Genomic DNA, 12503 nt, shown 5'->3' on the forward strand with positions numbered 1-12503 from the left:
AGAAGGGAGCAGGGAGAGCTCTGTTTGCCGGCATCACACCCACGTCCCCAGAGCCAAGCATTATGTTTGTACCCCATAAAAGAGTCATGCTGCTGATGCCTGGGCAGGCTGAGGGCTGCTGGCTGGCTGAGTGGTGATGCTGGACCCTCCCACCTGCTGCCACCAAGCTGCCAGGCACCAGCACTCTGTCCTGTTGAATGTCACCCCTCCCTGCTGCCCTGGGATCATGCAACCCTCTCTAATTATATCCACCTAAGGAGCCTCCCAGAGTTGCAAGCGGAAGGACCCTGAAAAGGACAAGCTCCCAGTGACGACACGGGCTTATTAGGAAGCAAGGCTGAGTGTGACTTTGGATTGGTTCTGTGCCCCCCACCCCTGGCTCCTCCAAGCAGGCCAAATCTGAGAAGACTAGTTGATAAGAATAATAGATAAAAGTGACAACAGCATCTCAGGAGTCATCACTGGGCATGAACCAGACCCAGTGCCAAGGGCTGCTTGAGTGCAGTCCTGTAGAATCACCACCTCACTATGAAGATGGGGCACTGTGTTCATTTCCTGTGGCTGTTGTAACCAGTTACCACAAACTGGGTAGCTTGAACACCCACAACAGAAGTGTGCTCTCTCACTGTGGAGAGCAGCAGTCTGAAATCAAGGTGTTGGCAGTGTCAGTTCTCTCCCTCTGTGTCTGGTGGCCACCCCAGATACCGACTCCCTTGGCTTATGGGCCCATCATTCTCTGGAGTCCTTTTCCTTCTCTTCTAGTCTTTGTGATCTCTTCCCATGATCTGTACCTTATCATATCTGGAAAGACATTTTTCCAAAATAAGGTCACATTGCCATCTTCCAGGGGTAAGGACTTGGATATATCTTTGGTGGGGCCACTCTTTACCCCATGGTGGGCAGTGAGGCACTTGTCTGAGGCCTTAAGTCAGTACACAGTGGAAAGGGGAGCTGAGCCTCACCTTGAGGCTCAGCACTGGTCCTGTGAAAGGACACCACCATATCCTGTTCTGGACCTTTCCAAGTACTTTATAACAACTGTGTGCTGTAATTCTGCTAGGATGAAATTTGAACTTTTTTTTTTTTTTTAAGTTAAAAACATTTTCGCTATGTGTCATGTGGGATTTTAGTTCCCTGACCAGGGATCAAACCTGCATTCCCTGCAGTGGAAGCACTGAGTCTTAACCACTAGACCACCAGGGAAGTCCCCTTGTTTGGCATTTTAGTTTACTTCTAATTTAGACAATTTTCTTGCATGCCTTCTGTTTTTCCTGGAGTTTCTAATTGCCTCTTTTTTCTTTTAACCAAAGAATACTATGTGCTTTCACTGCATCCTGAAATTCATTCAGCCTCTTGACTATACTCTGGTGTATGGAACTCCCTTTCTTGTAAAGCTCCCTGTGTGATTCCTGGTCCACAGCTCCAGTGCCCCATCAGGTCTCTTCCCTCACTCCTGTCCAGAGATGACCCTTCATTGTTCACTCACTTCCCTGGCTTCTCCTTTTCTTCTTATTTCTGCTAGTGTGTGAGAGGTACTCTTGGGAGGATCTGTTGCTCTGTCATCTAGTGTGGCTTAGAAGACGGCTGCTGTCAGTTCCAGACTCTTTCCCTCTTGGATGACCTGCTTCTCCCCTTTCTCTCAAGTAAGTTCTGCAGTCTCTTCTAGTGTTCTAACATTGCAGATACTCTTGGCAGGAGCCTTTATTCACTACTCCGCCCACCTCTATGCTAACCCTTTCCATGTTAGTTTCCTGTCTCCTTTTTTTACTGTAAGAGATTGCTGTGGTTATTCAGTCGCTCATTAGTGCCCGACACTTTACAACCCCATGAACTGCAGCACAGTAGGCTTCCCTGTCCTTCACCATCTCCCGGAGTTTGCTCAAACTCACATCTGTTGAGTTGATGATGCCATCCAACCATCTCATCCTCTGTTGCCCCGTTTTCCTCCTGCCCTCAGTCTTTCCCAGCATCAGGGTCTTTTCCAGTGAGTTGGCTCTTCGCATCAGCTGACAGATCCTACTCTGTTGTTTCTTTGGTAATTTCCTCTCCTCCATTTTTTTCTGTTCTTTTACTCAGTAGTGTCTTCTGTTAGATGTTGCACCCACAGGATCAATTCCCTGTGACTCTGAACTGTGACCTCCTGCTGTTTGTAACTATCAGATGGGAAGTGGTTTGCTTGCCTGCTTGATTGTGAACCCCCCTTCTACCCAAAACAAAGTCAGTAGGGAGAGCATACAGAGCTCTTAACTTAAGCATTGCTAGGAGACAGAGAACAGCACAACATTCACATATTTTTTAGAGCTGTTTCTGTTTTTCTGTTTTCCTGGGATATTTCCTTGAGTATGTTTTTAGTTTTTCTATGGGAGTTTTGTTTGGGCAACAATACTCTCAATTTTTAAACACTTATTCTCTGTACTCTGAACTTCCTTTTTATGGTATCCTGTTTACACATAAAATTTTGTCTGAAATTTCTTGAGAATGCTAGTCAGAATTTTTAGGTTAATATTTTCTTCTGTTTCCTGGCTTCACTCTTTTTCCTCTGGAGTCAGTGGTTTTGTTGCTCTTGGCCTTGCCCTTTTGTGCCACTGGTTTTCTTTGGCTGCCTGACCATCTTTGGGTGTCTGTTTGTATTTAAGGTTGATGGCCTCATTGGGGGTGGGCAGCATCGATTTCCTCTGCTGGGCCCTGATGGACAGGCTTCAAAGACCAGCTCTCAGCTTGAGGGCCAGAGTCTGGGAGGGAGGGGGAGAAATGCGGCAGGAAGGGGAACTCTGGCCACCCCCAGTGCCAGAGGCTGCCCTCTAGGGTGCAGGAATTCCCTGCTGGTTCTCCCCGTGCAGCTAATGTCTTTTTTGTGTATGGTTCAGAGTTTGCCTGGGTGAAGGCTGGCCTGCCTCTTGCTCTAAGCTGTCCTCACCTTCCTCTCTTGGGTGTCACCCCCAGTCTTCTCTGCTGTTAGCCATGTTGGAACTTCTCAGAGAGGAACAGCAGCAACGCTAGCTGGAGCTGCAGTCAAACAGACTCTTGGCCAGTGCCTGCATGCTCAGCCATGTCCAACTCTGCAGCCTCATGGACTGTAGCCTACCAGGCTCCTCTGTCCATGGAATGTTCCAGGCAAGAGTACTGGAGTGGGTTGTCATTTCCTCCTTCAAGGGATCTTCCTGATCCAGGGATCTAACCTGCATCTCTTGCATCTCCTGCATTGGCAGGCAGACTCTTTACCACTGCACCACCTGGGAAGCCCATAAACAGACTCTTAGTCCCAGAAAATTGTCTGTCCTGACCTGTTCATAATACAGATGAGGAGACTGCAGAGGGTCTGAATGGCTGGGTGCTGGGGTCGGCAAACTGTCTGCAGATCCTGCAGGATTTGAGGCTCTGGAGTTAGGGCTTCCGTGGGGTTAGGGTTATCTGTGGGGTCAGGGTGATGTGGCCAAACTTGCTGGCTTGCGAGCTCTTCCGGCGCCTTCCCCGATCCCATCTCCCATTCTTAGAGCCCAGGGACCAGCCTGTGCTTCCCGCCGCTCAGGCACAGCTGACCCAACACAGGCTGCTGGGTGGCACACACTTGAGGGGGCCGCAGCACCTGGGATCTTGTCATTTCCTCCCGGGAGGGGTCGGATGGAAGCAGATGGGAAGTGACAGGAGGGTGCGGGCGCCCACCCGGAGGTTGGCGGAGATGGGGCGCCAACGAAGGGGCGCAGGGAGGGCGGGGCAGCCTAGGGTGTGCGCTGAGACTGACCGTAAGCCCTCTCGCCCACAGGAGAGCGCCCCTTCGCCTGCAGCTGGCAGGACTGCAACAAGAAGTTCGCGCGCTCTGACGAGTTGGCGCGGCACTACCGCACACACACGGGGGAAAAGAAGTTCAGCTGCCCCATCTGCGACAAGCGCTTCATGCGCAGCGACCACCTGACCAAGCACGCGCGCCGCCACGCCAATTTCCACCCCGGGATGCTGCAGCGGCGCGGCGGGGGTTCGCGAACCGGCTCGCTTAGCGACTACAGCCGCTCTGACGCCAGCAGCCCCACCATCAGCCCAGCCAGCTCGCCCTGAGCGCCTGCGCGCGGGGCGGGGCCTGTGGCAAGCCACGCCCCACCCAGGCCATGCCACGCCCTGATGCCCCGCCTCCTTACCACAGCCATGAGCAGATGCTCTCACTTCTCGTGATTCTGTGTCTTTACCTTTTGTAACAAGAAGAGAGAAGAAAAAAAGAGAGAACTTTATGAAGTCGACGACAACAACAACAACAAAAAAACCAATTTTATTCACCTCAGGTGTCAAATTTGTAAAACACAAAAAAAAACAAAAAAAACCACAATGAAAAAAAATTCCAAAAAACACCATCCACAATTGCACAAGAGACATACCCACGCAGGTGAGATTCAGTGGTGTTGAGCCTTCCCCCCCTTTCTCAGGGATGGACATGTTCCATGAGGTCAGTGAGGACACCCCCTTCCTGCCGCCTTATTCTGTACATAGATTTCCACTCTGGAGTTTCCTTTAAGGTTTGGGCACACACTGGGGGCGGAGCAGTGCAGGTGGAGCTCCCCGCGGGCGGCAGATGGAGCGGTAGTCACCAGCCTTGTGCTTTTAGGGCAGACCCCTGAGCAGGGCCCATGGCTCCCTCTTCCTGCCCCCTGCCCAGCCTCAGGCTCGCCCCAGCGGCAGTGGGCTAAGAATGCAGAGGGCTATGAGGGACACCTCAAGCCGTGATGGGCGAGGGGAACAGTCCTCACCTCGGGGACCCTGCCCAGGTCCCTCTCAAGCGCTGGAAGCAGAGATGCAATCCTGGGTTGGGCAGACCGATGCACCGTCTGATGTCCACACGGCTGTGCGATGCTGTGTCCCCTCAGAAGGCGCCAGGACCTTCCACTATTATACCACATCCTCTGACTGGCCTCCTACAAGGATGTCCAAAGGTGTCACCGGTGCATCCAGTTCCTACATTTTCCCCGACTGACCCTGCTCGTGAGACGCCTTTGTTTGACACGGTGGGTAAAGCGGGGCTCTGTGCGTGTGGCCTGCAGTGGCCGTGCGTAGCACTCCATGGAGACTGTTCGGTAGCAAGAGACCGGAACATTGTGACTTGGAACTTTGGGGGGTAGCAAGGCGGATGCTATGGGAAATGCAGTTGGAGAACATACATTCTCTTTCCTCCCCGGGGAGCACCGGACAGAAGTTGTGGGAAGTGCTTTTTTTCAGACCCACCGTGTCCCCAGCTGAGACTCAGCGAACGCTCAGCTTCTCCGTGAGCTGTGTCCCCTGGACTCCTCCCTCCCTGGTCTCCCCCTCCCACCTGGGAGGCCCCAGCCCACCCCCAGCCTTGGGGCACTGGGGTGTAGGGTCCCCATTGCCAGCCTTCCCGAGCAGAGAGCTGGGGTCATCTCTCCGGGAGCCCCGACCCGGGCAGGTGGGTCAGGCAGGCTCCAGCATGCTCCGCTGTGGAGAGCTGGGGCAGCCCCCGCCCAAGCACCTCCCTGGCCTTCCTCCAGGGAGTCAGGGCCTGTAAATACAAGTCCCCAGGACAGTGTGTGTATGTGTGTGTGTGTGTGTATGTGTGTGTGTGTTGGGGCAGGGGTGTGGGTTTGGGAAGGACTTGGGGTATCTTGCAGAGACCTCTGTTCATTTCGATGAGGAGGAATGACCCTTGGGACCTCAGAGGGCCGTAGAGGGGCTTCCCTGAGCCCAGAGTGCCTTGGCTGTGGCCATCTTGCTTCTGCCCCCACCCGATCACAATGAGGGTTACAGTACGGAGGAGGTCCGGAGACCCAGCCCCAGCTGGTGCTCATGGGCCCTGGGCGGCTCCAGAGCACATGGGCGCCCCCATGTCCTTAGCAACTGCCATCCTCTGTGCTCCGGGTGCCCATTTCTAACTCTGCTGTGTCAGCTGGGGTCAGCCAGTGGTGTGATGGTGGCTTCTGAGAGCATGGCAGGTACGAGGTGGGCAGGTGCATTGCTCTTGCTGTGCATGGGAACCGGGCAGAAGCGGCATGGGGGTGAGGCCTCGCCCTGGCCTCTGTTGGGGCTCGGTGGCAGCCCTGCTCGCATTTGGTCCAGGACAGAGAACAGAATGTGCTGGACACCTGGACAGAGCAGTGCCCTGAGCACCAGGGGTGAGAGCTTTTCATGCCCAGTCCCCAAGTGAGGCCGGCAGGGCCCTCGGAGCTCCCTCCCAAGGCCGTTTCTGTGTGGGGCCGAGAAAGCCACACTCCGAATACATTTCATGTCTCAGGAACTCACATTCCAGGTTCAGGAATTTTATTCCAAAGTCCTTTGGTGCGCTCACTGCCCACGTGGTCCCCAAAGTCAGGGAGGGGGGCCACGTGCCCCGCGGGAGCCTGGTGTCTCCTTGCGACCTGGCTGTGGCATTGCCGAGGAAAGAGGGTTTCAGAGCCGACGTCTCTCTGCACATAGGAAGAGGGGAAAGGACTCTAAACCCAGTCATCTTGGAATAAAAGAAGAGCTGGTTTGTTTTTTGGGGGGGGGGTGGGGAGGGAGGGAAAGCGGGCGTTTGCTGTTCCCAAAGAGAGCACTTAATTTAATTTTTCCTCTAAGTGACCCAGGGCTGTTCCGTCTGCTAGATGGAAGGGTAACATTGCCTTAAAACAGAAATATGCAGGCGCGGGCTATTTTTGGCAGATGAGTGTGTCCTCGTTCCCAAAGCAGTTTTGGTCTAATGGCAGGGTGCGGACCTTCTGAAGTGGGCCTGGCCCAGGACACAGGCTTCTCCTTCTCTGCCTTTGGGCATCTGGAGAGAACTGGCTGGCACCCGGAGCACTCGGCCTGGAGCTCCAGCCAGCAGGCCATCCTGGCTCATCTGAGGCTAAAATTCATCTCACTTGAAGGGTGGGGGAAATCCATGCATCTCAGGCTAGGTTCAAGTGGGCTTTTGCTAGCATCTCATCATCACGACATATGGAAGGAGGGAGTGCAGGCCCTCCCTCACTCAGACCCCCATGGGAGGTGGTTGCATGGTGGTGGGGGTGGGCGGAGGACCCTGCTGAACAGCCTGCATTTTTTTTCTAAGTAGAATGTCTTCCCGGCCCAGGTCTGTTTCAGGGTCTTTCATTTTTCTGGTTTATGGCCATGCTTGCTGGCTTCAGTGTGACAACTCCTAGAAACAGTAGTGAAAACTCCAACCTTTATTGTGTGCTGACTAGTTCTTGTAGGCCAAGGGGGCAGAGATCTCAAAATGAAGGTTGCCTGAGTGAAGGGAGAGGTTCCCCTCCAAGAAGGCCTACAGGTGACCCTGGGCTCAACCTGGGGGCTGGTGTTTGGCCCTTGTCCCAAACAAGGAAGCCCTCAGCATCAGCCATATTAGGGTTGTCAGCACCCCAAACGCCTACCCTGTTCTATAGCTATGAGGAAAGATGAGCCCCTTCCACAGCAGGCCATGGGGTGCTGTGTGGGGATGGGCAGTGATGCCCTTGATGGGGATGTGACCCTGCGGGTGCCCGCCTTCCACCCTGCTGCAGCCCATGCACTGCACTGAAGGTGCAGGGTGACCGCTTTACTGAGGCCAGGCATCCCGGCAGGTGCAGGATTTGCCAGGGTGCAGCCTCCAGGTGCACACTTCAGCAGCTGCACGGGGCTCCCCAGACCTCCCCATGCTCTTGGTCACAGCTTAGACCAGGGTGGCGGGGTGGGAGGCAACTTAGAGGCAGGGACAGACAGCAGGCCATCAGTGCCCCCCAGCCCATTTGTTGGGACATAAGGACAGGGCTGGCGGCTTTCTGGGGTCCAAGTGAAGTGCGGCAGGAGCGGGGTCTCCATTCAAGTCTCCTGCCCTCCATCCCACTGTCCCCAGAAAATATGGCCGCTTTTCTTGCCAGAAGCAGGGCTAAGGTGGCTGCAGGGTCAGAGCGCCCCAAGGGACTCGCTCCTTGAGCTCAGCGAGCGAAGGACCACCCAGCAGGGAAGCATGACCTGAGCAATAGCGTCCCCTTGATGCTCATCTCCTGGTTTCAGCTATGTTTACAAGGCTACCTGATATTTTTTTTCTTCTAACAGCTGTCACTTTCTTTTTTTTTTTTTTTTTAATTTTCTTAACCCGTTTACAAAGTCATTCAAAGACTCAGTGCTGAAGGGTTTGAAGACTGATGGGTTGGTCACACTGCAGCCAGTAAGAAATGCTCTACAGGTCACCCACATCTTTGCTGTCCAAAGATCCCACATTCAATTCTGGTGACCGTTTATCTTCCAAAGCTAAAACCAAGGGTGTGGGCCGAGACGTTTCTTGAATTCAGGATTGCCCTGCAGAAAGCCAGGTCCTGTAACTTATTCTCCTGACTCCAAGACTTGAGCTTCAAAGGTTTGTCCCAGACACATTCCAGAGAATTTTGTATCAGAACTCAGATGCACCGTCCAGCTTACTACTGATAAATGCCTGAACACTGTTCAGGGAGAAGCCCTTCCTCCCGCCCGCTACTCTGTCTCATCAGTTAGAAGAGTTGGATGTGGTGGGAGGCAGTAGCCCAGGGCTGTACTTGGTTTCTACTGAACCCTTCTTGCCATTTGGGACTTGCAGTGTGCCCCCTGGCCCCACCCAGCCTCTCCCCTTCTCGTGCAGCTTTAAATTTACTTTTATTTAAAGAGGAACGGATGAGAGCAAGTTGCTTCCCCTGCCCTGAACACCTTGCATTCCCTGTGGGGGACACAGAAGACATGGGAGACGGGGGAGGGGTGCATGAGCAGCCTTCTCCCAGGGCTGTCTTCCTGGTGATATGATGACAGGCTGCTGCACATGTTTGTTTGGAAACCAAGCCAAATGCCTGCCAGGCAACCAGAGGTCTGGGTGAAGGTTGTCTCCCCTACTCAGCCCAGGAGCACCTGTCCCAGGCCAGCCTGCCATCCCTGGAGCAGGGGGCCACCTCCCAGGGTCCATTCCTGGGTCAGGGTGCCTGGCTCTGGGCATGTGGGCAGGAGGCTCACCTTGGAACATCCCTGTGGCAAGCACCAAGGACCCTGAGGGCTGGAGGGTAGCTGAGCAGCTGTGCATTGTTGGGGGCAGGGCCATTATGGCTCCCACAGGCCAGGAATCTGCCCAGGAATCTCTGTGCTGGGTGCACTAGGGGTCTCAGCCACCCTGGACTTCACAGACTGCCCCTCTTCCCAAAGCCATTGATGGAGCTTCTCTGGGATTGTTTGCCAAACCCCACGGTAGACTCCAAGGGTCCAAGACCATTTCCATCGAGCACACTTTTCTTTTCTGTAGGAACTTTTGGTTTTGTTTTGTTTTGTTTTTTTAACCAGCACCACACCATGCTTCCGAAGGCCACGTCTCGTCTTTCCCGGATCACTACAGTGAAGTATTACAGTTGTACAGTTCCCAATCTGGCCTTGGCTTGCTCGGATAAAACTTTGTATGTATTTTGTAAGGCATAGATTCTATATTGTAATGACGTCCTATGCAAAAAGAAAAAAAAATTAACGAAACTGTAAATTTTATTGTTTTAACGTGTATGCATGTTTAGTGACGTTTACATTTTGAAATAAAATTTATGATTCATTATTTGCCAGAACTGCTTCTTTGATGGGCGAAGCCCTGGAAGGGGAGGGAACCGAAATGGCCCAGTTTAAGAAGTTGGCCCAAGGGGTAGACACCAGTTCAGAACTGGCAGGCTTTACATAGGGGAGGGGGAGACGGCTTTGCAGGGGATGAGTACTTTGGTTACCTGATGCGAAGAGCCAACTCATTGGGAAAGACTCTAACACTAGGAAAGATTGAAACTAAGAGGAGAAGGGGGCAACAGAGGATGAGATGGTTGAATGGCATCATCAACTCAATGGACATTAATTTGAGCAAACTCCGGGAGATGGTCAAAGACAGGGAAGGCTGGTGTGCTGCAATCCATGGTGTCACAGAGTCAGACACAACTGAGTGACTGAACAACAAGCACAGATTGTTGTTCAGTCACTGATGCCCTGATGCCCAGGGCATCACTGATGTCCTGATGCCCTTGGCTCATCACCTTCCTCACACCCCAGAAAGCTCAGCCTCACCAATTCAGTCCCCAGGAGCTCTGAGAAGGCAGGTTCCTGTTGCAGGGTGTAGTGCTTGTTCCAGAAAATGCTCTGTATGCAGCCAGCTCGACCCCTAGGTCAGCCTGGAAGCCGACCCTGAAGTACACAGAGGGGGCCAGCCTAGGACCATGGGGACAGGGCCAGGGATCCTGGAATATGGAGTGCAGGGTGATGTCTGTTGATGCCAGTGAAAGTCGCTTAGTCGTGTCCAATTCTTGGCGACCCCAGGGAATTCTCCATGCCAGAATACTGGAGGGAGTAGCCTATCCCTTCTCCAGGGGATCTTCGTGACCCAGGAATCGAACCAGGGTCCCCTGCATTGCAAGTGAATTCTTCACTAACTGAGCTATCAGGGAAGCCCTGATGCCCAGTTGATGCCAGAGCCCACTTGAATCTGCAGTCATGAACTGCCCAGCTGCTCCCTGCAGCAGGGCTGGTCTGTGCCAGGCAGGAGCGGGGTAGGGTCCTGGACCACAGTTGTGCTTCCAACCCACAGTCACAGCCCACCAGGCGCAGACCCAGAACTGGGGCTCTTCCGTGATCACCTCTTGTTTTCCATAGGCTACATGCAAACCATGAACAAAGGTAAAGTAGCAAAATAACAAAGGAAGGCCTTGCAGGTGACCAAAGATGCCTTTTCCTAAAGCTCCATCCACACTCGCCAGGCGTTTCCTGATGACAGCTTGTTTTCTGTGTCATAGAGGAGGAGGAGGGGTGGGGAGGGAAGCTCCCCCCTCCAACCCCCGCCATACACTGAACTGTTAGGAAAACATGTACACATTTTCAGACAAAAGTCTTTCTGGAGCCCAGTCTCTGTGGGAGGGAACATGTTCCCTGGATGGCTGTGGTTGTGCCTTATGGAGACAGTTCCTGGTTGCTCACAACTCCCCAGACAGCAGCAAGCAATATGGAGCCACTTCCGTAAATAATCGTGTGCTAAGAGCCTGAAAGCTTCAAAAATATCGATGGGAAAAAAGCAGCCATAGGTTGTGACATCAGTCCTTTCCAAACAGGGCCTGGCATTCAGATAACCCCCATCTCAGGAACCTGGGATCCCTGCAGACCCCCAAGAGGTCTCCAGTGGTGAAGAAGGGGGAAAAAAAGAAAAACCAATAGGTTTTCCCAGTTGCTTGAAAAGCAAATGTAGTAGTAGCCTGTGGCCACAAACACAGCACATCAACCATCAGGGAAGGGGCTGTACAGATGGGACCTCAGCACTGGGTCCCGCTCCCTCTGCACTTTTATCAGGTGAAAAGATCAAACTGAAGGCAGTCAGGTGCAGTGCTGAGGGTGTGGGGGAAGTGTGCACATCGGTGTGCACTGGGCAATGACTTGGTTACCAGAGTGAGAATTCTAGCACCAGCAGGCCAACAGGATGTCAGCGAGAATGTGACCGCAGCTGAGCCTACTGCATGTGCCACTCCAGACTGGGACAGACCCATCTCACCCAACCAAATACTGGGGGAACCCAGCCTGGCCTGCAGCGGATCTCTGGTGCAGGGGGTTGACCAGAGAGCTGTCTTTGAGCAGGTGGGGGGTGTGTCTGGTGGAGGGAGTGTTGACGGGGAGAACAGAGGCTGGCCAAACATTTCCCATCTCCTGGCACTGGCCTGCAGTAGCACCCCACTGGCAGGGGGAAGGGGTTTCCCACCATAGGCAGAGCCTGCCAGGACTGCCAGGTAGGGATCTGCATTCTGCAGGGGAGTCTGATCGGGAGGCAAAATGAGGACACAGTGTATTTCGGGGAAAATCTGAAACTATCTCCTTGTGGCCTTGGCAATCCTGATCGGGTGTGGACTGGCCTTTGCTGAGCTGGGCTCAAGGCAGAGGGCCTTGAGGTGCAGGCTAGACTGTGCAACTTATTCCAGGCACATGGGTAGCTCAAGCAGCCCCCCAAGTCAAGCCTCTTCTGTCCTCTGGGGAACTTTCTGCCATTAGCACCACTCCTAGGGCCTTCCAGGAGGAAAGCATATTGACCTGGTAACAGCTAGGATTGGAGATCCTGCAGTAGCGGCCCCCAGATCAGCAGGTGTTGACCGAGGGGCATGGGGACCACTGTAGTTTCACATCATGGTCACCCTCATTTAGGAATGCAGCTCCATAGGAGTGAGTGGCCCCTGGGGTGAGTCCTCTACCCCTGTCCCCATCAGGGTGTCTTCCATTCCCAACATCTATTAATACAATGGGGCAACGAGCTATCTGTGAATTCCATAGAAGTCCTGCGTGAGTACCAGCAATAATTATCAATATGGTTTACACAGTCAATAGACGTCTCCTTGGACCTCCCAGGAAGAGTCATCAGCACACACACCAGCCACACAAGGGCTGCTGCTTGGTGATCCATTATTGCTCTGGGAAAATGAGTACCAAACTCTGGCCCTGATGAATGTAAGCCACTCCCCTCTCTCTGTCTCCTGCTCTTCCTTTCTTTCCCTTATACTAACTTTTTATTGGTGTATAGTTATTTTACAATGTTGTTA

General features: G+C 53.2%; 1 protein-coding gene across 1 annotated transcript in view; it reads left to right on the forward strand.

The window, feature by feature from the left end:
• The window catches only part of KLF13 (Kruppel like factor 13), a 42556-nt gene extending 33045 nt beyond the window's left edge, over positions 1 to 9511 (forward strand). Inside the window, exon 2 of the mRNA XM_043921371.1 lies at positions 3764 to 9511. Within this exon, the coding sequence (XP_043777306.1) occupies positions 3764 to 4053 (290 nt within the window). The 3' untranslated portion in view covers positions 4054 to 9511. The remainder of the gene's footprint in view (positions 1 to 3763) is intronic.
• Positions 9512 to 12503: the final 2992 nt, after the last annotated feature.

Source organism: Cervus elaphus, chromosome 13, assembly GCF_910594005.1.
Source record: "Cervus elaphus chromosome 13, mCerEla1.1, whole genome shotgun sequence".
Classification (NCBI taxonomy): domain Eukaryota; kingdom Metazoa; phylum Chordata; class Mammalia; order Artiodactyla; family Cervidae; genus Cervus; species Cervus elaphus.